Source organism: Xyrauchen texanus, chromosome 42 (assembly GCF_025860055.1).
Source record: "Xyrauchen texanus isolate HMW12.3.18 chromosome 42, RBS_HiC_50CHRs, whole genome shotgun sequence".
Classification (NCBI taxonomy): domain Eukaryota; kingdom Metazoa; phylum Chordata; class Actinopteri; order Cypriniformes; family Catostomidae; genus Xyrauchen; species Xyrauchen texanus.
This window is the reverse complement of record NC_068317.1, coordinates 26,137,860-26,164,690: the sequence shown is the minus strand read 5'-3', so window position 1 is coordinate 26,164,690 and position 26,831 is coordinate 26,137,860. Positions and strand designations below refer to the sequence as shown.

At 40.1% G+C, this 26,831-nt stretch overlaps 1 protein-coding gene across 1 annotated transcript in view; it reads right to left on the bottom strand.

The window, feature by feature from the left end:
- The window catches only part of LOC127635122 (netrin-G1-like), a 158,217-nt gene that overhangs the window by 17,922 nt on the left and 113,464 nt on the right, over nucleotides 1-26,831 (bottom strand). Inside the window, exons 4-6 of the mRNA XM_052114915.1 lie at nucleotides 22,183-22,355; nucleotides 8,127-8,153; nucleotides 1,687-1,854 (exon numbers count right to left, since the gene is read on the bottom strand). Coding sequence (XP_051970875.1) covers nucleotides 1,687-1,854; nucleotides 8,127-8,153; nucleotides 22,183-22,355 — 368 coding nt within the window. The remainder of the gene's footprint in view (nucleotides 1-1,686; nucleotides 1,855-8,126; nucleotides 8,154-22,182; nucleotides 22,356-26,831) is intronic.

Genomic DNA, 26,831 nt, shown 5'->3' with positions numbered 1-26,831 from the left:
TGGTGCCTTTTGAGAAGATATATTTTTTTTCTTTTTTTTGGTTGGTTCATATCTTTATGTCTTTTTATGTCATAGAGTATTTTCTTTGAACTACATATTTATATGTGTGTCAACATGTATGATTATTATACCAAACTGTTATGATGAGAAACACTATTCATTCCATTGGAATACTCAAAATAAATGCAAAGACTATTTTCAGATACCCACAACTTCTGAGAAGAACTCTTTATACATGTGAATACAGCCGTTAGGCTTTGCTTAAGAGCTGGTGCTTTTAAAAACATTTCATTTCAAAGCAAAAGACATTTATGCTTATTAATTATTAATGCTTTGCTAAAACACTAACATAAACCTCTCCCACAATGCACTTTTCACATATTTTGACAGCTTTGACCCTCCAGTGATTACAGTTATTGCTAGGTTGAGGTGAAGGTCAGAGTATGTGACCTGTAACACCTAAAGATGTATGTGTAAGTCACAAAGCCGTGACCTGCCTCTAGACGCCTCTCTCGCTCTGTTCCTTCTCTCTCACTCTGTGCCTTCTCTCTCGCTTTCTCTTTTCTAGAGTGACATATGCAGCATGCAGCACCTTTTATTGTGGGTGATAGTCCTCCTAGACATCTCACTATAGAAGTGTGATAGCAGACATCACCTCTACCTCACTGTGACACCTGTCTGACTTTCTTGTCTGACTTTTCTCTCTTTCTTTCTTTCTTTCTTTCTTTCTTTATTTCTTTCTTTCTTTCAGTTTGTAATTTTCTGTGGCAGCGGGGGCGTGGTCAAGTGCTCGCCTGGTGGAGAAAGCGGTAAGGGCGCTTGCACCTGAGCTAAATTATGTCTAACACCTGTCTCTAATTTTAGTGAGCACGGGGAGAGTGGCATAAAGACAGCCACAGAGCCTCCAGTCAAGAGAGAGAGTCTGACACATAGAGACCAGTTAAAAAGCTGTTGTGTTATTTTGGAAGCTGTAAAGCGTGAGATTTGGTGAATTAAAAAGCCTTACCTGTGATTCAAAGCATACTGTTTCCCGTGTCCTCCTTCCCTCCTTGGATAATATCCCAGGTTTCGGCACCAGTTAAAACATTTCTCACAAGGAGGGAAGGAGGACACAGGAAACAGGGGGCTTTGAATCACAGGTAAGGCTTTTTAATTCACCAATGTGTCTCCCCGTGCTTACTGAAATTAGAGACAGGTATTGGACATAATTTAGCTCAGGTGCAATCACCCTTACCGCTTTCTCCCCCGGACGAGCACTTGACCATGCCCCCGCTGCCACATTTTCTTTATTCTATCTTTGCTCTCGCTAGATAGAAGTGTAAAGCTGTGGCTTTGTACAATCAAACATTAAAAATAACACTAATTAAGATGGGGAAATGTTTTTTTACAATGTGTTCTGTCATAATTTTCCATGGATCATCATGTCACATCCTTGACGTGCCAGTTTGTTGGTTGTTTGTCTGCCCACAGTCAAAAACTGAAGAGATGTGGATTGATGTGATTTTGTTGACGCACAAAAGCATGCATGATGAGACTTGGTGACAACAGAGGGATTGACAAACACACAGAAGGGAGTGAAGGGATGGAGTGTGATAGAGCAATAGAAGGGAAGGCCAGATGGTAGATTTGGGGAGTGTGCGATATGTGATAAGCCATGTTTGTGGATGGGAGTGCTGGAGGACTGACCTATGCAAACATTCTCATCGTCCAGCTCTGCTGAGGCATTGCGGTAGTATCCAAGCTTGCACAGCTGGCAGTGCTGCCCTCTAGTGTTGTGCTTACAGCTCACGCATATGACGGTGTTTAGCACCTCGATGTAACTGCAGCGATTGGAGTGACTGAAGCATTCACAGTCTTGCAAATAGGGGAGAGAGATGGGGCTGTGTTTAGGGTAAGTGTTGCAGCATTGTTGCAGAAGAGGGGCACCATGGCATGCAAGGTTTGGATGGTCTGAAACAGCAGAAAGGTGGCAGGCACTGTCATGGATGCAGCCAGCAGTGTTAGATGTAAGATCACCATAAAATGAATGGAGAAGCTGTGTTGTTATTAGAGAGTTTGCCTTGAGCACACCACAGTGATAGAGAGTTAATAAGAACAGGAATGTTACATGGATACGACGGAGTACAAATAAAACACGAGCAGATGTAATTTTCAACCTCTTTGAAATTTACATCCACGTGTATTTTGATCTATTGCTCATGGATAGTTGTCTGAAATAAATTATGGAAAGGTGCATTGAAGGAGCTGGAACTTTGAAATATTAGAATTATACAATGGCTTAAATTTTCTATTCCCCCCAAAATAACAACCTCTCAGGTCTATAATGGGTACACAAACTGCATCCTCTCCACAGAACTACAGCCATAAAATGAAAGACAAACATTTTTTTCAGTATTGATTCTGTCAGCTCCAAAATGAAAAATAGCACAAAGTCCCCAAAAATCCCCAAAGTCTTCAAAGAAACCAACCAACGTTTATCCAGGACCCAAAATAGTCTATCCCAGTTTCAAAGTGAAGCTTAATCTCAATTTTTGGACATTGCTCTTTGCATAACTGATGCATTCACACTAACTCACAGAGACTTGGTCAACTAATTGCCAAGTGCCCCCAACAGGTCTGGGAAATCTTCTTCATCCATGCCCTGCACATGTCATGTACAGGCAGCAGTGCTCATAAAGCCTCCACAACATTCCCTCCAGAGTTGATGCTTGGGCTTTCGGGAGAAATTGAGGGATTCTCATTATCAAGATCTGGATTGGGGTCAGGCTTTCTCAGCAGCCTTTTCCATGGTCCCCAAGTTTTGGAGTGAGACAGACATATCTCCTGCAAAGTGATCTCAAAAGCTGCTTGGATATGTCAATCTTTCTGTCTGGAAAATGTTTTAGAAGGCTTACTCCAACAATAAAAGAGACAGGGCTTCTTGCATGTCAGCCACTTTGGAATTATATCAGATTCAATGTGCTCGTCCAAACCTGGATCAACAAGATTGACTGTATACAATGCTTTAATCAAAAAGTGAATTTGATGCTTCCCTTCTGAATCATCAAGTTGAATCTTTGTCTTTACAATTTGAAAGAAGTGTGTCCCCAAAGCATTCGGCACGTCAGTAAATGGGATAGAGTTTACATATCAATTCAGGAACGAGGTAATCATAAAACAATGAAGAGGAAAAGACACAATGCAAATGGAGAGGGAAAATCAGTCTCTAGGAAGGGGACAGGCCAGTGCAAGTACTGGAAGTACAGGGTAGAGGTCTGCGAGGGACTGTTTTTTCCATCCCGTACCCGCCCATTTGCGCAAGTATCTGCCCCGCACCCAAACGCTCCAGCTGAATTTTACTGCATGTTCACTCACTCTCTGCCGCAGTGATTTTCTTCCAGACTGCTCTCGATACTGCAACCCTGGATTTGTTTTCCACATTGGGTAAAAGCCATACAAATAGACAAGTGTACAGTACACAAAACTCGTAAATTGTTTCTGTTATTGCTATTATCGGATGACAGGTGACATGATGCCTGACTTGATGACCTGACTTCCATGGTTAGATTGATTTCTTAACACTTAGCTGACCATTTTCTAGTCTGCATGTCACATCCTTTGATGACACAGTGTTTTCCACTCTGCTCTGACATTCTTTGACTACATTATCTGCATAACCCATTTTAAATATTGGATAATTTGATGAACGTGCTGTGCACATTTTTGCCTTGCATTTACTGCATATTGATATCAAATTAAATTAGCTGTAAAATAAAATAAAAATTATTGCTTTTTGCATTCATTAATTAATAAAACAAATGTAAAATGATGTCCACATCAGATTTTTCAGGCTATTTTCTAACCACCCGATCCCGCCCACAACTCGTGGACATACCACCCACCACTGCCTTCAAACCAGAAATGTAATCCTGCGTGAAAAGAAATCAAATCGGTCCCACGTGTCCTGTGGGATTTCTGCGGGAATGCAGACCTCTAATACAGGGCTCACTCTGGATACATGCAGGGAAGAGTGGTGGTGAGGGGTTGTAATTTGGATGGCATACACTGACAAATTAGTGAGAGTATATTAATTATTGTCCTACCTCTCTTACTGTTTGAAACTTGTACAGAAGGAACTGTTGACAAAGCAACTTGAGGAGCTACTGGACAAAATAAAAGACAAAAAACAACAAACAAAATAAATCAAATAAAAACATGACTTTTTAATCAAATATAAATTCTTAAAAACAGTATGAACATTACATACTGTTTTTACCAAAAAATTCAAGATTTTTTTGTCATGGTCATCTGGTCACCCTCAGCTGGCATTAGTGTAGTTGAGCTTCCCAAGCTTCTTGTGTGAGAGCTCGTAAAGCTTACATCCTTAATTACCGGTGCCAGTCACATACAACAGCAGAATGACAGGGCTCAGAAAAATCAGTTTTCAGCTCATCATGCAGTCACAAAACAATTCATAGTGCAAGAAGCACCATGTCCTTCATCAACCTCCAACCCTCAATGCCCACCTTAACACTCAAGACCTCTGTCAACCAATTCTGTATAGCTGCAGCCCTGTTTATCAGGCCTTTTCTCATCTATGCGATGAGTTAACTTGATCAGCCATGAAAACTTCAGTTCTCCTCAGCCGTGCTGGTATAAGATTGAGTGGGCCCAAATGAGCACCAAGCCTAATTAAAATGGAGGATATCATTCTTGAAGTCATCTGTATGTGTGTATCTTTATAGCTGATCAGCTTGCAATGAGGACTGTTTCTTCATTATTGATTTTTGGAAATGCAGATTATTCAAGGATCTTGCTACTTTCAGACAGAACCTTGTAAGTTAATGAGAACTAAAGGAGAAAAAAGACTGTCTATCTGGAATGTGTCAGTCTCGGATAACACAGCAAATATTTAAAAAAGACTATACAGGTAGATTCCTTCCAACTAACAGTATTCTGGATCTGCTTCACTCATAGCAGCCTAAAAATAGAATTTGTGAGTCAGTTTAAAGGAAATTGTATCCAAGTTGAAAATGTACCCTACCTTGATTTCGGTTAGCGACACCTAGGGATGAAATGTTCTGCCGAACTGCATGCAAGCAGGAGAAATCAGGAGTTAATTGAATGCACTGGCTGTTCGATGTCAGATGCACTAAGACAGGTCCAGGATGGACTCATGGACACATAAACAGCTACACACATCTCCTGATCAGGTCATAAAAGTTTAGCTGATAGGCTCGATGAGAACAAGCAACCAATAGTCCAGAGATTGTATGTAATTGAGCTGTTTTGTGGCTTACTTCTCTATTACATGGGAATGACGGCTGACAGAAATAAAAGGAAATCATGTCAGTCTATTGGAAGTAAAGAGACACTGGACTGTGCAGTGCAGGCTACACATGTGTAATCTTCTTTACAATATTGATTTTTAAGTCAGTGATTAATTAAAGTATGTTTCTGGATGTGAGAATAGCAGAAAATCGTGTCAGAAACTAAGAATCGAAGTGATGAATTGATGGGAATATCCTCATAATTACATACAATTCATTATTTCCAAGGAGGCGGAAATATTATGGCTGGGAATGGAGCAGTCTCTTGTCAATCGCAGAGGCAGCACTAAAGCAAGAGGACCAAACCAATGTTCCTTCTGTCCAACACATATATGGTTGTGTCCCTTATGTGCTGCTTCATGGTTGACCTCAAGTGTGTGGGAATGTGAAACAAGAACAGGGTGCAGGAATTCCCGTGAGGACACGTCCATGAATTTGATAACACAATCGGGTTTTTTTTCCCCACCAGGTGGTTGCTGGACTCAGAATTCATGCACACACAAGATACTGACAGAGGGATACCCATCTTATAGACCCATTATGAAATGGTCTCTTGGTCCAATCACATTGAGAGAATAACTCTTTTTCCATGTGATTTCCAGAATTCCATTAACATTATTATGAGTTTTCAGTTCAAGCTCCGATAATATTTTATGATAGAAATGAAAGATGACAAAAAATGAGAGGTTTAAAATAATTATTTTTGTAAGATTAATAATATAATGTTAGATGATGTGTCAACATTATTAAGGGTAAAGTGTTTCTCTTTCTTTAGATTAGTTACTGCCTTTTACCTCATCAGTTGAAGAATATAATATTGTAGTTGTTGTTGTTTTTTGCCAATAAATCTTGTTAAATAATTTTTTTTTACAATTATTTCCAGAAGTTATGAGACTTTAGATTTAGTTTGTAAACTAATAAATCCTTCAAAACACGCGCCAAATCATTAAGTGCACAATCTGAACCCATCTATTCATCAAACTAATCTAATAATCAGAGAAGCACTGTTTATTTTTCACAGCCCTTTTTATGGAAATTTTGTATTATTATTAATGATTTATTTTTTATCCAGTGAGACACAGAGAATGGGCATTCCGCAATAGGCAACCAGAGGAGCCGTTATCGCCTTTAAATGACTGAGATCAGCCTTTAAAATGATGGACAAATTCAGCTGTCCTTTCTTGTTACTACATGACACTGACACAAGCAAGAGCCAGCATTATGCTAGCCACAGGACCACAATGAGAGCATTATTAGTGATATAAAATGTGTTCAGTATTAACAAGTGATCAGGTCTGATGCCCATCGCATCTGCTCTTCATTAATGTGTTTGTTAGTGAAAATTTGGATAAAAATTAGATAAATGAGAAGTGACAGATTTTAATCAATGCCATCCCAGTAATGAAATGGAAACCTGTACAGCTAAACTCTCATCTTAAAATATACATTTTGCTCTAATGCCTGCATTAGGGCAATTCTGGCAGGCTTAATAAACTTGAAATAGATTTGCAAAAAGTCAATAAAGAATTCAATTACCCTCAAGCAACTCTGGGAAAACTTTTGTGTTTTCTTTTTCAGGCTCGGGTATGACATCTCCATCCTCAAGGTCACTTTTTACAAGCTCTCTCTCTCTTTCTCTCTCTCTCTCTGTAGTTTTTGTAAAAGGGGAGATCACAATATTAGATATTGCTATAGTCATGGTCAGAGGACAGTTTTTATGGATTCATTTTTGTTTTGATGTTAAAGAAACATCTCAGAAAAGCTATTCGGGACCCTGGTGGCATTGTGAATGTCTCCTCTTTGTGTCGTTCTGGCTGGAGGAGTAATAAATTCACCATGAGGGATAGTGAATGTATGTTCATGGTACAGCATGTTGGAGGGTGGTTTGATATCTGAATAAGATACAATGGAGCAAGCACATGCAGAAATGGTGCTGCACAGGCCATGCTATACAGCCAAACACACTTCAGGAAAGAGGTGGGGGGTGTCCACTTGGTCTGACATTCATTTCTGATTAAATATGTTACTTTTAGTACTAATATTTAATACCTTTTGTGACCCAAATTATTTATTTTCAATAGAATTTAACAGATGTAAATCAGACTTTCATTAAATGTAATTATTGAACATTTGATTTGTGCTGTATTATTGCATAGGTCTATGATATGTTACAAAGTGCAAATCATTTATCCAAACAGTAAAGGTGTATATTTGTCCTGGACCCAGGAAAAGTGATGTATGTGGAAAAATATTCAGGGCTCTACATGCATTCTGGGTTGTTCAATATCTCTGTGGCTCCAGTTTTCCTATTCTCCCTCCCAGCTCCTGTAACTCTATCTGTCTAATGGCTCACAAGGCCCCTGGCAGGACCAGATAATAACAGACCTGCATTTCTGATATTAAAATGACATTTTCCTCTTTTTGTAGAGCCATTTTCTCTACTTTTAGAGAGGTACTGAACTTAAAAAGCTGATTAGTCATTTATATAAAAAATATATTAAGAAAACAACTAAACAAGAAACAGTGGTATTCTGTATACATGTGAAGCATCAGCCTTTGAAGCCTGGTTCAGCATTTGAATTAGTCCGCCCACCACCCTCAATATGGCCCGAAGCAATATTGTCATTTTCTGGAAATAGCTTAACTGACCGTGTTTACTTACAAACCAATCATGTGTGGTCACATAATTTATATCAGTAGGTGTTACTACAAAATCAGAAATGGAAGTTAAACCAGAAGTAGACTTGTGGGGATGTGAGAAGCAAAACTACACCACGCACTTCCTGTTGATTTAGAACTATGAATTTGTTTACTTACTAACTGGACCAACACTATTTGGCAGACCTGGAAGAGAGAAAGAAAAGAGATTTTATCAAAAACAATCAGTTTTTCTTTTTGTATTGGCAACACTGAAAATATTATGTTTTGTACAGTATGTTTTACAATAAGAATGATGTCTTATTGAATAAACAAGTCATTAAGCAATTAAAAACAGTGCACATCACTGCTTAAAAAACAAAAAACAACTTAGACCAGTAGGAATATCCATGCTGGTCCAGGCAGGTCCATGCTGTGTAATGCTTGATAAAAAAGTATGGAAATACACTTTGACTACCATTTCAGACATTTGATGCCAGCAGAGAACATCTTGGTTACATATGAAACCTTGGTTCCCTGAGGGGAACAAGACACTGTGTATGATCACTATGGGACACTGTCCGAGTGTCACATGGTCTGAAGCCCTTATAAAATCATGCCAATTTATTGGCTGATGGCGCTTATCGGACATCTCCTAGGGAGCTACAGCACGGGCTCCATAAATGCGCTGGCTTCTGCGTCATCGAATCAGATTTTCTGCAAAAGGCACAAGCCTATGCAGCTGCTAGAGTATGGTCAGCGTCTCCTTCCCCTCAGGGAACCAAGGTTATGAAGTAACAGAGACGTTCCCTTTCGGAGAACTTGAGTTGCGTGTGATCACTATGGGAATTAATACATTCACACCATGTGAACAGTAGCTATCAACTGTCGAAGCCCGTGTGGCAAGCATCCAGTATAGCGGTGCACAAGCGAGCTAAAGCACCTAAATAAAAACTTAATTTTTATTTTATTGGGAGAACCTGGGAAGCAGGAGTCAATGCAGCTGACAGCGGATGCCGCAAATGCTTGTTTTTTCTGGCAAAATCTGAATATGGAAATAAGTGTCCTTCAATCTATTGTCATAAACCAGTCCCCCGGATGTACTTGCAACGTTATTTGTTTCTGCATCAGCATTTTGAATTGACATTTCTTCAGAGTAAAATTCAAACATCTCAAATCCAGAATAGGACGTAAGCCGCAATGTTTTTGGGACCAGAAAATAACAGCTGTAAAAGATGCAATCTCCTCTATTGCCCCTTTTTCTAGGAGAGAGTGAATTTCTCAAATCAAAAATGGCACTTCCCTAACAGAGACGTCTGTCAGAACAACCCCACTGAATACTGGTGGAGCCTGCCTGAATTGAATGACATAACCATACTCTATCATTCGAAGTACCCAGTTCGAAAATGCCCTGCAACTGCTGCCAACACAGCAGAAGGGTAGACAGAGAAATTAATGCATGGCTCTCGCCTGTAGCGTGACATGTAACCACTCAATTGCATGCTTGGCTTACTTTTGACGATTGCTCCACAACCAGCAGGAGGGGGGCCTTAGTGCCTCTACTACTGTAGCTGTTGAATGGGATTTAATAATGTTTCTGCATTTATTGTATTCAGGCATAAATGATGAGGGCCCTGAAATTCAATTACAGCAGGGACGCTGACAGAATAAACCTTTTCCCCGGTATTTTAAAATTAGAAGAGTGTGAGAAAACTGATTCGCCCCTACGGCCCCAGTATTCCTTATGGGGGGACAACGTTTGATGATTATGTTCACTGTGTGTTTTGTGTACACTAGTGCTTGATGAACATCGAATTCTGTTATGAATGTCTCGAGACCATTTGTCATGGAGACAGGGGCTGTATTTTATATGGTCCAATTTGAATGGGGACTCAACCTTCATTACAAAGCAAGCCCGTCAGGCTTTTGTGTAGACCTATTTTTATTGTACATTGAGTTATATTATGTGTAGGGTTGGGAACTGAGAACCAGTTCTTGCTCAGAACTGGTTCCATTCTTTAAAAAATACCGGAATCATATGATCTTTGTGACTTCATTTCTGTTAACGGTTCTCCAGCATGCAATTTTCTGCCGATGTGGCTGGAACACCATCCTCAAATACGCTGACAGTGTTTCCTGTAGCTCATCTCTGAAGGGGCACTGCCCTCTACTGACTATACTGTGCTACCAGTGCATTTAACTCAATCAAATGAGTCTTGAGCCGGCTCTTTTTACAGCGTCAAACATATGTGCTTCCTGTACAGTTCGATTCCTGAATTAATTATTCAAAAGGAGCCTGTTCTTTTGAATTAACAACCCAAAACATATGATGCTTCTGGTATAGTCTGATACCGAAAGAACCAATTCTAATGAGCCAGTTCTTTTGAATCTATTGCGCAAAACATCCCCTCTCTCAGCTGGTACGGAGCTTTGGTCCTGATGCTTCACCAACATAAAACACTAACCCTCAACACACTAAAGACCTGAACCAGAAAAATACTGCTAAACTAATTAGATGGATCCAAATAACAGCACAAATTAAACATAAATATAAAACTTATTGGGAAACTCAAACACAAAAAAATGCAATGCTGTATGACCCTTAAAAGAGAATACACCACGTGTGGACACTACTTCACTTTAGAAACAGGCAGACACAGGAAAACATGGCTGCCACGGACAAAAGGTTGTGTCCACACTGTGATCAAAACAAAATCGAAACATGTTCGTATTCGTATAGAATGTGCAAAATACACAGACATCCAGGAATATTTTTACCACAAAATTAAACATTCAAAGCACATTTGACCGTTTAACAAACATTGAAAAACTGCCCTTCTTATTAGGTCAACACAAGGACTGCTGTGTGGTAGCAGCACAATATGTGTCTGTCTGCCACAGAATGAGAGACAGTGAGTGAACTGACTGTCTGTAGTTTTTATAGTAATATAAAATTTTTCCATTATGTGTCACTTCATTTTTATTACTTAACATTAGCATTTTACCTTGCTTGTCAAGTACTGAATACATTGCATATTGATGATCTGTGCCATGATTCTACATCAAACAGACCAGTCCATTTGGAAAGCAATGAATGTAGGATTTTTTCTGAATGCTGGGTAGCTCTTGCAGACGATGCTCTGGTGGCAGGAAGGGAGCTGAACTCACGCCCCTTCCATGTGCCATCGATAAAGTGTGTGCCATCTAATCTCTCCCCCAAATCTCGGTTTCTCAGGGACAGTTAAGATCCAAATGTATGACCTTTTGGAAGGAGGGCTGAGAAATAGCTGAGGAAAAAAAGGATGAAGCCACCTCCAGTGAACAGGTATAATGAACAGAATAAGCTATAAACCTTAATTTTAATGTAGCTTATACCACTAACCATTTCAAGAGCACTAAAGAAATATCCAACATTTAATAGCATTCTGACTTCTCTGGTTATAACCATAAAGTTTAGTGAAATGAGAAAATCTGATGTTCTTCTATAGTTACAGTATAGTATACAGTATATGTTATATCAAGAGTGTAATACAGCACCGTTCTGCGTAACACATTCTTCATTCTCTTTGCTTTAAATATCGGCAGTCTTTTGTTCTGTGTTTGTATTCATTTTCATAAGTTCAACACAACCTCATTTTTAATGTATTTATTTATTCATCTCTCCTTTCCACTAGCTGGACATTCATCCACCTTGAGACGGATGCAAAATATCATGTGTCACGTCATTAGATTAACTTTCAATCACAGCAGTTTCCAGGCCTCTTCCCATGTTGAAACTCTCCATTACGTCAGAGAGCAGGAATCGAGTTGTGAAGCCTGATGCAGAAATGCATTAGGCTGCTTTTGTTTATTGCACACTCCGTTGATTTTTACCATCTGTACTTCTGCACTCTGGGGTCACTTGAGTCTCTGAGATCAACTGACGATGGGCAGGGGTGTGAGTGCAACAAACACACAAAGTCACACGCATCCTTCCATTTATCTGTCTGTTGGTCTATCTATATTCTAGTGGTGTTTTACACTCGTATCTGTAATGGTGGTGGCATAGTGGGCTAAAGCACTGAACTTGTAACCAGAAGGTTGTTGGATCGATCTCCACAGCCTCCACCATTGTGTCCTTGAGCAAGGCACTTAACTCCAGGTTGCTCCAGGGAGATTGTCCCTGTAATATGGGCACTGAAAGTTGCTTTGGATAAAAGCATCTGCCAAATGCATAAATGTAAATTTCAAATCTAGTTTTACATGTGTGGTTGTCACCTTCTACGCTATTGGCCATTTCTGTATAAAATACATGAAATATTATCTAATTGGCCATACAGTGCTGGTTGATCATACTACATTTTACTTTTGTACTTTTTGGAGTTTGATAGTACCTGTTAACAGCTTTCATTATATAGAAAATAATAGTAAAAACAAAAATCTTTTTAGTGTTTCACGCAAAAAGGAAGTCAAATGGGTTTGGAATAGGGCTGAAACGTTTAGTCGACATTATCGGCAACGTCGACAAAAAAATGTTGTCGACAATTTTTATTTGTCGACATTGACCATAATGTCGACTAATCGTTTCAGCCTTAATAGTCATTTTATCTCATTTAACGTAACACGAGATCACATTAAACTGTAGTGATGACGCGTGAGCAGCACTGCAGTTCGCGCAAGACTGAGGAGAGGAACAATTACACAGCTCACAGTCCAGATGCACTCTAAACTTTCCAAACAGCGTCAGGTGATGTAGATCACAAAGTACAAGGGAATTACACAAAAAAAATACTAAGTAAGTAAATTCAGAAGCACTCTCATTTTGGAATAAGTGGAGCTGAGCTTTAAAGGAAACACCCCGGTGTTATATTTTTAATGCAGCTATATAAAATGTGTTTGAGCTTTATTAAATTTCAAATAATACAGAAGCAGATCATGTAAATAGTTATAAACTCCGAAACTGGCATTTCTCTGTGCGGTCAGTGCCTCTTCTATGAGTTGTGCAAATGTCCCGATCTAAGGGGGAAAGATTGAAACTGCACCCGGCTGATACACACTCTGTCGCAGGGACGCTCATCCCTCAAGTGCAACTAGATTAGAACATGATGGATTGTGACTTACTGAATTATAATATTTGTCACTGTGCATTTCTTATCGTGAAGAAAATTTGTCGGTGCACAGCCATTTTCAGATCTCTCCAGATATGTTCAATCGGGTTCAAGTCTGGGCTCTGACTGGGCCACTCAAGGACATTCACAGAGTTGTCCTGTCCACTCCTTTGTTATCTTGGCTGTGTGCTTAGGGTCGTTGTCCTGGTGGAAGATGAACCTTCACCCCAGTCTGAGGTCCAGAGTGCTCTGGAGCAGGTTTTCATCAAGGATGTCTCTGTACATTGCTGTATTCGTCTTTCCCTCAATCCTGACTAGTCTCCCAGTTCCTGCCGCTGAAAAACATCCCCACAGCATGTTGCTGCCACCACCATGCTTCACAGTAGAGATGGTATTGGCCAGATAATGAGGTTTCCTCCAGACAGCTTACTATTCAGGCCAAAGAGATCAATCCTTGTTTCATCAGACCAGATAATTTTGTTTCTCATAGTCTGAGAGTCCTTCAGGTGCCTTTTGGCAAACTCCATGCGGGCTGTCATGTGCCTTTTACTGAGGAGTGGCTTCCGTCTGGCCACTCTACCATACAGGCCTGATTGGTGGAGTGCTGCAGATATGTTTGTTCTTCTGGAAAGGTTCTCCTCTCTCCACAGAGAAATTCTGGAGCTCTGTCAGAGTGACTATCGGGTTCTTGGTCACCTCCCTGACGAAGGTCCTTCTCCCCCAATCACTCAGTTTGGCTAGGCGGCAAGCTCAAGGAATAGTCCTGGTGGTTCCAAACTTCCATTTATGGATGATGGAGGCTACTGTGCTCATTGGGACCTTCAATGCTGCAGACATTTTTCTGTACCCTTCCCCAGATCTGTGCCTCGATTCAATCCTGTCTCAGCGGTCTACAGACAATTCCTTGGACTTCATGGCTTGGTTTGTGCTCTGACATGCACTGTTAACTGTGTGACCTTATATAGACATGTGTGCCTTTCCAAATCATGTCCAATCAACTGAATTTACCACAGGTTGACTCCAATCAATTTGTAGAAACATCTCAAGGATGATCATTGGAAACAGGATGCACCTGAACTCAATTTTGAGTGTCATGGCAAAGGCTGTGAATACATGTGATTTTATAATTTTTTATTCAAAGATTTCAAACAAGCTTCTTTCACATTGTCATTATTTGGTATTGTTTGTAGAAATTTTAGGAAAATAATGAATATAATCAATTTTGGAATAAGGCTGTAACATAACAAAACGTGGAAAAAGTGAAGCGCTGTGAATAATTTCCGGATGCACTAATATTAAAAATGCAAATATTTTAAAATATCTAAAAATAAAAATGCATTCAACTGAGAAGCAGAATATAAGATATTTAGACTTTCTTTTAGATATTTTTTTATAGATCTTGAATATAAGTGTATTTTGTCTTTACTGCACTCTCAGAAGTATAACCAAGTTAAAAAATACACTTATATACAAAATACACTTATATAAGATGCACTCTCTTAAAGCATGTCTTAATATCTTATATGTTGCTTCTCAAGTAAATGTATCTTGTTTTAAGGATTTTTAGACAATTTTAAATGGAAAACAAAACAAAAACACTTGATAATAGGATTTTTTGCAATTAATTTCTTTACTGAAATAAACGTAATAAAACGTTTTTTTTTTCCCCCGTTAATTCAGTGAATGTCATTTAGAGATATTTTTAAAAGATGATTTTGTCCTCTGTATTGTTAGTATGTACATTTATTATAACCTTTTAAGTTGGGACTCAAGCTGAATAATCGGTTAAGAGCTAATGAAACATTTTTGCAATAATCTGCGAATAGTCTAATAATCGTTCTAATTATCATTAGATTATTCGATTATCAAAATAATAATTAGTTGAAGCCCTAGATTGGAATAACATGTCAGAATTTTATTTTTAAACGGACTAACACTTAAAATGCCTAAATAAGGTAATTAGACTGAAATGTTGCTATTAGAATAAATATTTTAAAATGTTACAGCAGTATGCATGACTTATTTTACTTTCTCTATTCATATTCTAAACAAATACTTCCCTTGACTTTGTGTAAAAATACCTTTCCATAAATGAATAATACTCCTTTCTCACAATCACACAATTATGTTGTCAAAATTCACCTACAATGTTGTATGAACCTGCACACAATGGTAAAGAATAGAAAGTCTCCTGGGGAAAAAATCCACCCCCACACACCTAAATACATGCTATATTGACAGTTAATTTTTCAGGCTTTCTCCCAGAGGTTGACAGGACGTAATTAACCAAACCTGGGCAAGATACCAGATCTGTCCTGCCCTACATAACACACTTACTCCCCTGCCAAGTCATCCAGCTTGAGGGATTCCCACTGGACATCATGAAAATTGTGACGGCTTCCCTTTTTCCCATATGAAAGCTATTCTGTTCCTAAACCACCCATTTCCATAGCAAATGAAAAAGACACCTTTGCCAAAAACCTATGTGATGCTTTACTTGACATTGATGTGCATCTGTCTTTGGAAAAGGAGCTAGTTGAATTGTCGGTGGCCTCATTGTTGTTCTGGTAAAACAACATCCTGACCTTCACCGAGTCTAATCTGTTTGCTTTTTCCATCCACCTGGACATTCCATGAAAGCTTATCTACAAAATTTCTACCCTAGGCAAAAGTTGGTAATTACTTTCCCTGGCCACTTACATCTCCTGGCTATCCATCATCCGTTTTCTACCCAGAAGTGAGCCGTGACAAGCACAGGCAAACGTGTGTGGCTCAAAATGGAAGGAAATGTGAAAATCCATACAACAGACCAAGCCAATGTGATTTTGAAGAACTTCTTGCCCAACCTCTGCGTAAGTAATGTTGCTTGAATGTCTCACAGAGACGAGTGAATAGTTTTGTACAGAAGATGACAAGTATAAAAAGTGTCTGTGGTGAGTCACAGTCACAGATTCTGGGAATGTAACGCACAGTAGAAAATCCTGCAATTGAAGAAACAAATATTTGAAAGAGAGAATTGGTTGCTGCAGCAATGGTGGAGATGTGGAAAAGGCAGAGTAAACAAACCAGGTCTGTTGTGGGAATAAGTAGAACATAACACAAAACAAAGAAAGAGAGAGGATATCATTTTCAGAAATGACACTATGAGAGTCAAGATGGAAATGGAAAAGGTGGAGGGTGTGGAGAATATGCATTTAGGGTGGAGATGTTAAAATGAATAATTAGATCACACAAACTCTCCTCTTCAGGGTGAAGACAAGATGGCCTCCGTCACCCTTCAGACAGCACTAATTAGAGCATCCGTACCACACTGAAACAGGGATTGAGGACACCCTTAATGACACATCAAGATTGTTCAGAAATGTAAACATCATCTACAAGTTAAGGGCGGAGCAGTTTCAGGGAATGGCATTATGAATATTCTTTATATAAAGAGGTGTGGAGAAGTTTGCCTTTGTGAGAATAGCAGGTGGAGGGATGGTGGGGTTGGAAAGGGTACAGCTGTTATAGTTTCAGTTCATGAATGAGCCGTTTGATTCAAGGACGCCGAACAATGCCAGGGAAACACATTGGCATCTGGAAGCCCTATACTTATGTACTCTAAATAAAAAACAAAACCAGCCATCAGTCGTACACTATAGCACCACAGATAATAATTTACTCTCATTGCGACTGTCATCTCCAGATGTGTTGGGCTGTCTTAGCCAGCTAGGCTGAACGAAAGTAAATGAGGTATTGTGAACCCCCCAGTGGATCTCACTTGAGCATGATTTTCATGGCTCCTCATTTGTTTGCAGAGTGGAATTTTGTATCTGAATAATTAAATGTTAAAAAGCTGTAAAATCAATAAGTCGCATAAAAGCTTATATCATGTTCAGTTTTTATCCAAGTGGATTGAATCTGAGGTCAATGATGAGCGATAAAAACCATTACTGAAAATGTCTCTCTTTAAGTGCTTTGATCGCAAGTCATTTACAAGGGCAGACCAGTTTGATTTGAAGTTTCATTTGCAGAGTTTAATCCTGCTAGGACAAGAGGAATTAGTCAGTTCTCTGTAAAGAACTGTTGTCTTAAACCACAAAGCTAGCCCAGTGTGTTCAGCCAAGAGAGTGGTTAGAAAAAAATTTGCATTGCTTGCTAATCCTTCTGTCAGTGTTTTAAACATCAGTGAGTCCTCGCTGATACTTTCAGACTATAAATATCTTACAGTTGCTGCCTTTGGAAAACTGCAGCAATATGTTGACCAGACCTTGTTTTGACTTAGCGTTAAGTAACCCTACATCATTCTGACAACCCATAAAGCACACAAGCATTAGTCAAGTTTAAGAAGGTGTTTTAGATCCAGATCAACATTGGCCAGAGTTCTGTTGTCACTTTTTCCAGGAGGGAGATAATGGGGCGCCGTCATCAGTTCCCCTGTCCTGGGTAGCAGAAATTGTTTGTTATGGCTAATTCACAAACTGATAGCTCTTTGACTCGCCGTTTCCGATGTGAAGCAAGAAACCAGCCACTTCCCAGCACACTGTGTACGCTGTGACGAAGAATGATATCCACTTCTCTTCCCTTAATCTCAATCTCTTTCTTACCCACTCAGGCTACCGGGAATCACACTGGCTTAACAGACACAGAACAGAAATGGAGACATTGCCTCAACAAAAAAAATGTATCCACCTGTTACTTCACTTGACAATTTGCTGTATACCTTTGAACTTAAAGCTGCACTATGTATGATTTTTTTTATTACAAATGAACAAATTGCCATTGTTGATTAAGTACATAAACAAGCAGTGTTTAAAACAATGTCCTTACCTTACCCAGATTCACTAATGTAAGCCTACAAAAATAATTTTTATTTTGAGCTGCCGGGTTTGATTTGGTGGGAAATCGATGGCTTATGACGTTCATCCTTGCGTAATTACGTCATGTTCGCACACACAGGAAAGAAGTGCCTGCTGTCTCATGTTCTGGCTGGAGAAACTATGCTGTTCTACTCAGTTCAGTCACACTCACACAGTTCAGGACATCATCATTGCAGTCTAGCTGGATGTTTATCTGTTATACGTTAACACGCAAAGTTGTTTACCTGCAATAATTCTTGGACATGTTTTCAGGTCAGGCTGTAGTAGAAGCTTGTATTGCTAATATTGCTATTGTTAACCAATCGCAATGTCCCTACATAATCTGGTGAAGTTACTGTGACATGTTTAATATGTATGACTTCTGAAATTAACTTTTTGTAATTGTTATATTGCATATTTAATCATATTATTTTTATGTTTAATAAAGTATATTTTATCCCCTCCATTATTGAATCCTTGTTTTATGTTTTTATGTATATTGTGAGCTATGCATAGACATGCAATTGTAGTAACTGAGGCTGGACAATACAGTATAAAAATAATGACGTCTTCTATTGAACTTGTATCAGCCATATTCTTCCACAAATTGCTTGCAATTTGAAATTTCAAACACAGATTTTGCTAGAGAGCACAAAGTTACGTAGTGCTGCTTTAATGTGTGTTACATCAACGTTGAGGAAGCTACTTTAAAACTGTAGCCACAAGCTTCTCATAAAAAGTAGATAAACTACAGTGAAGCACTTAAGTAAAGTAGTTAGCTACATACAAGCTACTAAGAAAGTAGCTAACAACATTGAAGCTATTTAAGAGGGCAACAGTTTTTGAACGAAATCACACACAGTATTTGTTTTACAATCAAAGCAGTATTTATCTAGCAAAACAATAAGGATCTAAATTAGTGTGAGATAATTAACCAACAGTTGAACAGAAAAAATTACAATAAATCGAACCAATAATTTATGAGTTGAAAACATAGTGACTAATGAACATCAGCATTTACTGTAATGGGAAAATTCACTTATCATTTCTTCACCCTCATAAATTACAGATGTGTATGTCTTTTTTATTCTGATGAACACAAACAAAGATTTTTAGAAGATTATTTCAGCTCTGTACGTCCTCACAATGCAAGTGAATGTGGGCCAGAACTCTGAAGGTACAAATATCACATGAAGACATAAAATGAATCCATACAACTCCAGTGGTTTAAGCAATGTCTTCTAAAGCAATCCAATCGGTTTTGGGTGAGAGCACACTAAATTATCGTGATTTCAAGCTCAATTACACTTCCTACAGCGCCATCTTGTGCTCTGCGAATGCATCAAGCTCTAGGAAATGTAATCATGCTTGAAATCATGATTGTGCCTAGAGACTGAAATGCCAAGATGTACAGTGAAAAAGGAGTTACATTTTGGTTTGTTCTCACCCACAACCGATTTGATTGCTTCAGAACACATTGATTAAACCACAGGGGCCATATGGGTTATGTTTATGATGCCTTTATGTGATATTTGGATCTTTCTGGCCACCATACACTTGCATTGTATGGACCTAAAGAGCTAAAATATTCTTCTAGAAATCTAAATTTGTGTTCTGCAGAATAAAAAAGTAATACACATCTAAAATGTCATAAGGGTGAGAAAATGATGAGGGAATTTCCATTTTTGGGTGAACTATTTCTTTAACTAAATATTTCACTACAAACAAGACATAAAATGCTGAACAAGGACTCATTTTCCTCAATCATTGTTTTGAACAAATTAATTTACATAAACTATTTTAACTGAGTTTGCAGTTGTACCGTTGCTATATTTAGCTACGTAGTTACACTTCAACATGGTCTAACTTACCTCCATTTCCCTACCACATGTTGGCTGTGTCAAGCACAAGCATGGAATGCAGTGAAAATCCGCTCCAATTGGTTTTAAAGTGACAAACTGCTTTCTTCTGCCAGAAATATTATTATTTTTAATCAAATTATTTTTAATCCAAAGGGAACAAACTAAGATCCTGTATTTTGCAGCATTATTACATTATGGATTTCTCACTCTCGTCACACGGGACTATAATAATGTTTTAAGGTGAGGTTGAGTTTTATAGTGGGCTCAGAGTCTGCGTGTGTGCTATTTTTTTAATAATGCCCTGTCAATCTCAGTCCTTCAAAACACTCCACCAGCTCCTAGAGAGTCATGAGGTACAACAGCTGCCAGGAGGGAAATGTCGCTTCAATTACATGCATACACACACACACACACACACACACACACACACACACACACACACACACACACACACACACACACACTTAAACCTTATAACCTGCTCAAGACTGAAAAAAATAAGGTTACACATACCTAATTTTGGCATGCAAACAGTTTCTCATTTTGACATGCAAACATTTCATGTGATATAATGGCTAACATCAAACCTTTATGTGCTGGAAACATAAGGTGAATGTTTAATAGTGTTACTTCTGGGCAAACATTTTGTGTGTTGGATTGAAAGGTCGGTCTCCTGCCATTTGAATTAAATCGCTGTGGTAGTGTAGTCCCCAGGCTGGAATTAAAGACAGCACTGGATTTCTAAAGGCTAACTGTCCTTCTGTTCTAGTTTTAACATTTGACATATGTGACCACTGCTTTCTGTAAAAACAGTCCTATAAGCATTCTGCATCTTTCTGAAGGGTAAAATAGAGTACTACATAGTCAGGGGATTACCATGTTATTTGGACACTCATCACAAGTTCATTGCAGTACAATGTAAACACTATGGTAATAACACAATACCATTGTATATGTCAAAGAAACATGGTATTAACTTCATAGAACATCACTGTACCTAAGTACTGCCACACTTTTTAACTGGATCACTATAGGGGGTAGTGGTGGCTCAGTGGTTGAGGCTCAGGGGGTTCAAGCCCCAGCACCACCAAGATGCCACTGTTGGGCCCTTATGCAAAAAACTGTGTATAATGTGTGACCAAAAAAAAAAAAGGATTCTTCAACACTTGTGCGAGACGTTGTGTCAATGTAGTGACACTAAGGGTCGCTCTTGATAGTCCCGAACATCTCTATTCGTTGGCGAAAAGGCCAATGAGAATTGGCGAGTGGAATTTGCATGCCATTCTCCCAGACAGGAGAAGGAATGCCCACTCTCATTCAGGTTTTGTGCTGAGGAGCTGAGACAAGGTCTGGCCATTTCAGTGGCTAGTTCAGCGCTGTGGAAAGATGGACACAAAATCGAAGACTCATCCTGCTCGCAGGCCCCGAAAGAGACGTCAAGCTGGCCATGAGGTGGGCTGGTCTCATGTCGGAACTGGACGGGAGCAAACAAATGTTCTGGGGGAACTACCCGGTGAAACCACGCCCATTGAACTTCCCAAATCGCTTCCAGCGCCAGCCGGGCCGGCCTCATACCTGTGGGTAGAAGGCGCAGAATTGGGGGGGGCTAGAGTAGCTTTCCTGCTTCGGGAGAAGGAAAGACACTACCGCAACATCGCCATGGTCATATTCTCGCAATGAGAACATGAACCATCCACAAATGCTGTCTCAGTGTGATTTGCTGTTCAGACACATGGAGGAAGCGCCCGTGACCGTCAGAAGTGGAGAGATAACAACCACATCCAGGAATCACACAAAGACGGAAAGGCATCTTTAAAAAGACATTAAACGTCAATGTGTGTGCTCTAATAGAGAAAATATACTCTAGCAGGAATAAACACTCTTTTAGCGCTGTCAAAGTGACCAGGGGCGAAATCTGCACTCATCATACAGAAAGAGAGGAAGCCGCTGGAATTGCGCAATATATCCAACAACATACGCTCCTTAAGAGGTGAACGGAGCAGCTGTAGTATTCAGCTCGCTGATAGAGTGGTTATTGCTTCTCCTTTTATACCCGTGTGTCTGGGGGAGTGGCATGCAAATTCCACTCGCCAATTCTCATTGGCCTTTTCTCAAAAGAATAGAAGTTTTCGGGGATCTCAAGAGTGACCTCTAGTGTCACTAGATCGACACAACGTTGAGTGAGGGACAGAAGGGGAACTGAGAATGTTGGATGACCATTGTTAAAGTTAAAAAGTTCCATTGAGAACCTGGTTTTAAAGGGGAAGTGTATAATGGCTTCTGGGGTGACACAATTGAGTGCATTGTAAAAGGTAGGACAGCAGCAAGAGAGATGTTTTATGGTCAGAATTGAATGACATGCGTGCCTTGTTATATGAACACATGGAGCCCATATTGTTCTTTCCAGTAAGTGGAATGGGAGTTTGTGTGTGTGTTTGTGTGTACTCACAGATATTTGCTGTGCCCTTAGGGATAGGGAGATAGGATCCAGCGCTCCAAGCTCTAGCCTGATAATTCCTCTTACAGCGTCCGCAGTCGGCCCCCGTGGTGTTGTGCTCACATTCACAAGCCAGTTTCTCTTTGTCAAAGATGCAGCTGTTGGCGTGAAGGTTGCACTTGCACCTGTCATGGTAAAAGGAGGGGGGGGTGGAAAGGAAATAAAATATCTGCCCTTGTGGATTTTCATTCACAGAGTTCAATTACACCCAAGAGGGGGAAAAAATTGGAACCAGTACTTAGAGACCAGAGTGACCTTGTAAATCATTTGCATTTCAAGTAAATGTGCATCTGCATGAGGAGGTATTCTGAAAGCTTCCTCAAAGTGACTTCAAAACCTTGCACACGGTGTCAAGGATTCAGAAAAATCCACATAATAATTTTCCCCTGCCTTTTTCTCTCTCTCTCAAAAGATAGATTATTTATAATTGTCCCAAATAATTAAATACAGGTCAATGAAAAAATAAAATGAAAAAAAAAATAAAATAAAATAATGGCAAAGGGACAATGAACAGGAAGTGTCTTTTAAGTGGTGTATTCAAAGTAATTAAAAGACACAAAACAACTCTAAGCCAACTCTAACTATGGATATATGTATTGTAAGCTATTAGGGTACAGCAGAAGACTGAACATTAAATACATTAAAATATGAATAATGCAAAATGATTGAGGCTGATGCACATTTATTTATTGTAATACTTACCATTCCAACACAAGCTAAGAACTTTTCCAGTGCCTATGCACTGTTTGGCATCTCAGACATTGTGTGTGTGTGTGTGTGTGTGTGACAAGCGCTAATGTAAACAGACTTGTCTGCGGATAATCGTGCTCATATAGTATCTGTGATTATACGAGTTTTAAACTGTTACCGTGGTGCTTTTGTGAAAGTCTCTTTCATAAAACTAACATATTATATGCTGTTTTTGTGAATGAACCACATATACAGTAGACATGGCTGCTTGCATGGTAAGATCAAGTTTAGATATGATGGCTGTGCATATACAAACTATGAACTGTTTCCATGGTACTTTGGTGACAATTTGGCTGTTTGCTACATAAAATATATTATTATGTGCCTGAGTAGCTGTTTGTTTGATGAATGACAACCGTTTTAGAGCGTTTAAGAGCTGTAAACTTTTTATCATGGTACTTTGGTGACGAGTTGGATGTATGTATATAAAATAAACTTATTCTGTGTTTTAAACGACTGTATGAGTAAATGTTTGAGCGAATATAAATAACAGACACTTGACCAACACAGCCTGTGTCAGCGCGAAAGACGATTTGAATCTGGCAGCTTGTAGCATAACTGGCTTTTGCAGAAACACATATGTGTGACGCTACTCTGAGGGGCCCAATTATGAAAGAGTTTAAATAGTGAGTCTATAGAACAAAAATAAATGCTAGAGCACTTGTCATGCATTTATCCTTGTCAGATGTAGAGGCAACAGAGATTCTTCCTCCTCCACCCAGATTGAGGCGAGTCACTATGCCACCACGAGGACATTGGGAAATTAGTATTTCAAAATTGGAGAATAAACATTTTTTTTTTTTTTTTTAAATGAAGGCAATGTTTAAATGTTCTTTACACTTAATTTGGTTTACACATTGAATAAAGCCCTGAGGACATGAAACACCATGCAAGCACATCCACACAAGACAGGGATGTTTTCTTTTCCCAGCTCAATTTCTAAACACGTTAATTGATTTTGTATCCAGAAAGGCAAAAGATGGATATTTCTGTAGCACAGATGCAGTTCTGACATAAAGAAATTGTGATGATATTATGTGAAACAACTCAGCTCATTCAGAACAGAGTAGCTTAAGTTACACTTGTATTTATGGGTGTATGTTTTTGTGAAGCTGCAATTCTTGAGCCTTAATTTAGAATGTACATTAAAATTATCAGAACTGCTCACATTCTAAATTTTAATTCAGGTTGCACGTTTTATGCAATTACAACCATCAAACATAGTTTCTAGATTCACAATTGTGTGTGGGTGTGTATGTGTGTGCGTGTGTGTGTGTGTGTGCGTGGTAACTGAAATACAATTCATGCTGATATAAAGTGTAGAGATAGTAAAGGAAAAGCTTCCGTGAAGAAGTGAGAACATTTTCTTGGATGCAATGTAACTACACATGAAGCGTTGTTTACAAGGAGCAACTCTTGCTAAGTGAAGGTCTCCTAAGCATCCAAATTGGCCCAGTTGCTACGGAGGGTAGAGTCACATGGGGTAACCTCCTTGTGGTCACTGTAATGTGGTTCACTCTCTGTGGGCCACGTTGTGAGTTGTGCGTGGATGCCGCGGAGAATAATAATGAAACCTCCGCACGCTATGTCTCTGCGGTAATGTGCTCAACAAGCCACATGATAATGCGTGGGTTGACCATGTCAGACCCGGAGGCAACTGAGATTCATCCTCCTCCACCTGAATTTAGGGTCACTACGCCACTACGATAACTTAGAGCACATTGGGAATTGGGCCTTCCAAATTGGGAAGAAAAAGTATCAAAAAACAAGGAGCAACTCAGATGTTATGCCAGTAATGCAATATATATATATATATATATATATATATATATATATATATATATATATATATATATATTCTTCAAAGTACTAAAAACCTTTTTTTAACAAAATGAGGGATGAAACTAAATTGTTGTCTGTGGTAACTGACTGCATGCCACAGATGCTGTCCATAGCATTGTGTTCATTAGATGTTAAGCTCCATCAACAGCATTGTTATGTTTGATAATGATCACACCGACACAGTGAGTAGCCTCAACTTATCTTCACTTTTACTTCATCCCAACTGTCTGTCCAGACCCAAGTAAAACAACACATCGATTCGTCAGGCATAACCGAATGATTCAGCACAATCAAACTCTAAGCATCACTGAACACTAACTCAATGCATTAGTAACCCCACTTGATAGAACACAACATTTCCCCCTCCTACAGGTTTTCAAACATGAAATGTTGACACAAAGTCCTGTAGGTGCCCTGGCCGAGAACGAGTGCGAACAGGCCGCGGTGAAAGACAAGGATGAGGCTGGGCAGTCTGTGATGGACAAGCACACATCTCAGCTGGCAGGTTGACAGGGATGTCTGGGGCCCGTGCAGGAGCTATCTGAGGTCTCGGCTGAATCGCCGGATTGTCCTGCCAAGCTCGCGGGAGTGGCTTGAGATGTGACACCTGTTGTATGTGCCGGGGCCGGTACTTTGCGGAGACGGCCTGCATGCCACCGCGTGCCATCACTGAGCAAGAAGGTGGCTGGGCCCAGCTGATGACTAACTTTGAGAGGTGAAGACCAATACTGAAGCAAGTTTGTGGTCTCTGTGGGGCCTGCGAACCCTGACCCAATCTGTGGCCTGTATGTCCGGGACCTTTGCGTGTGCTGAGAGATCGAATTTCTGCTTCATCCGCCTCTGCTGGCGTTCGACTGAGGCCCTGACCTTTGGTAGTGGGCCCTGAGGCATGGCTGGACTGAGCCTGTCGAGGGGAAGGTGGAGCTCACGGCCAAGCATGAGGAAAGCTGGAGAAACCCCGTTGTAGAGTGTTGGGTGGCCCTGTAGTGCAGCAGTGTGTGTCGGATGGCCTGTTCGAAGGTCCATCCCTGGAACAGGTGTGCTCTGAGGCTGTTTTTCAGCGACTGGTGAAAGCGTTCAACGCCACCGTTAGCCTGGGGATGATAGTATGCCGTGCGGATGTGGCGAATACCCTTGTTTTTGAGGTATGTGATGAACTCAGCCGAGATCAGCTGCGGGCCATTGTCCGTAGTGATAGTATTTGGGAGGCCCCAGCGGAGAACAGAGAGTCCATAAAGTTGATTATGACCAGAGAGGTCACAGAGCCTGTGGTAATGAGCTCGGGCCATTTCGAGTGCAGGTCATAGACAACCACTAGGAAGCGTTGGTGATGAGGAACTCCCTGTATCTCACCACATATGTCCAGCTGCAGGTGATCCCAAGGCTGTGATGGCCAAGAAAGAGGTTGTAAGGGTGGGGGGCCTGGTGACCCGTCTTCCCGCTCAAAAGACAGGCGGCACAGTCTTTCACCAGGGCCTCAATGTCTTTATCTATCCCTGGCCACCAAACCCGGTCTCTGCAGGCTGTTTCAGCTTCACAATACCAAGGTGGCCCTCGTGAGCCATTGCCAAGACACGTGCACGTAATGTGCTGGGGATGACTGTGCAGAGGCAGCGTGCCACACAAGTGTCATTCCAGCAGGACAACTCCTGCTTTATTCTGGAAAATGCTGCAAGCCCCTCCGATATCTCATGAGGCCAGCCGTTCAGAATATAGACACGGAGTTGAGAAAGAATCGGGTCCTGTTCAGATGCGTCCTTCAGTTCTTGTAATGATACGACGGCCTGGAGGGGTGTGTGTAACATCTGAACAATGTCTCGTTCCCTTGGTCCGTGTCGGTGTGTGTGTGTATGGCAGGGTGGGGTGGAGTAGCGCGGACAGTAGATCAGCCACAACATTGTCTCTGCCAGGGGTGAACTTCAGGTCAAAGTTATACTGGCGAAGACGGTCGGACCAACGGTGTAGCCGCAGTGGTCTGTGGCCTGTCCCCGATGTAGAAAGCAGTGCCG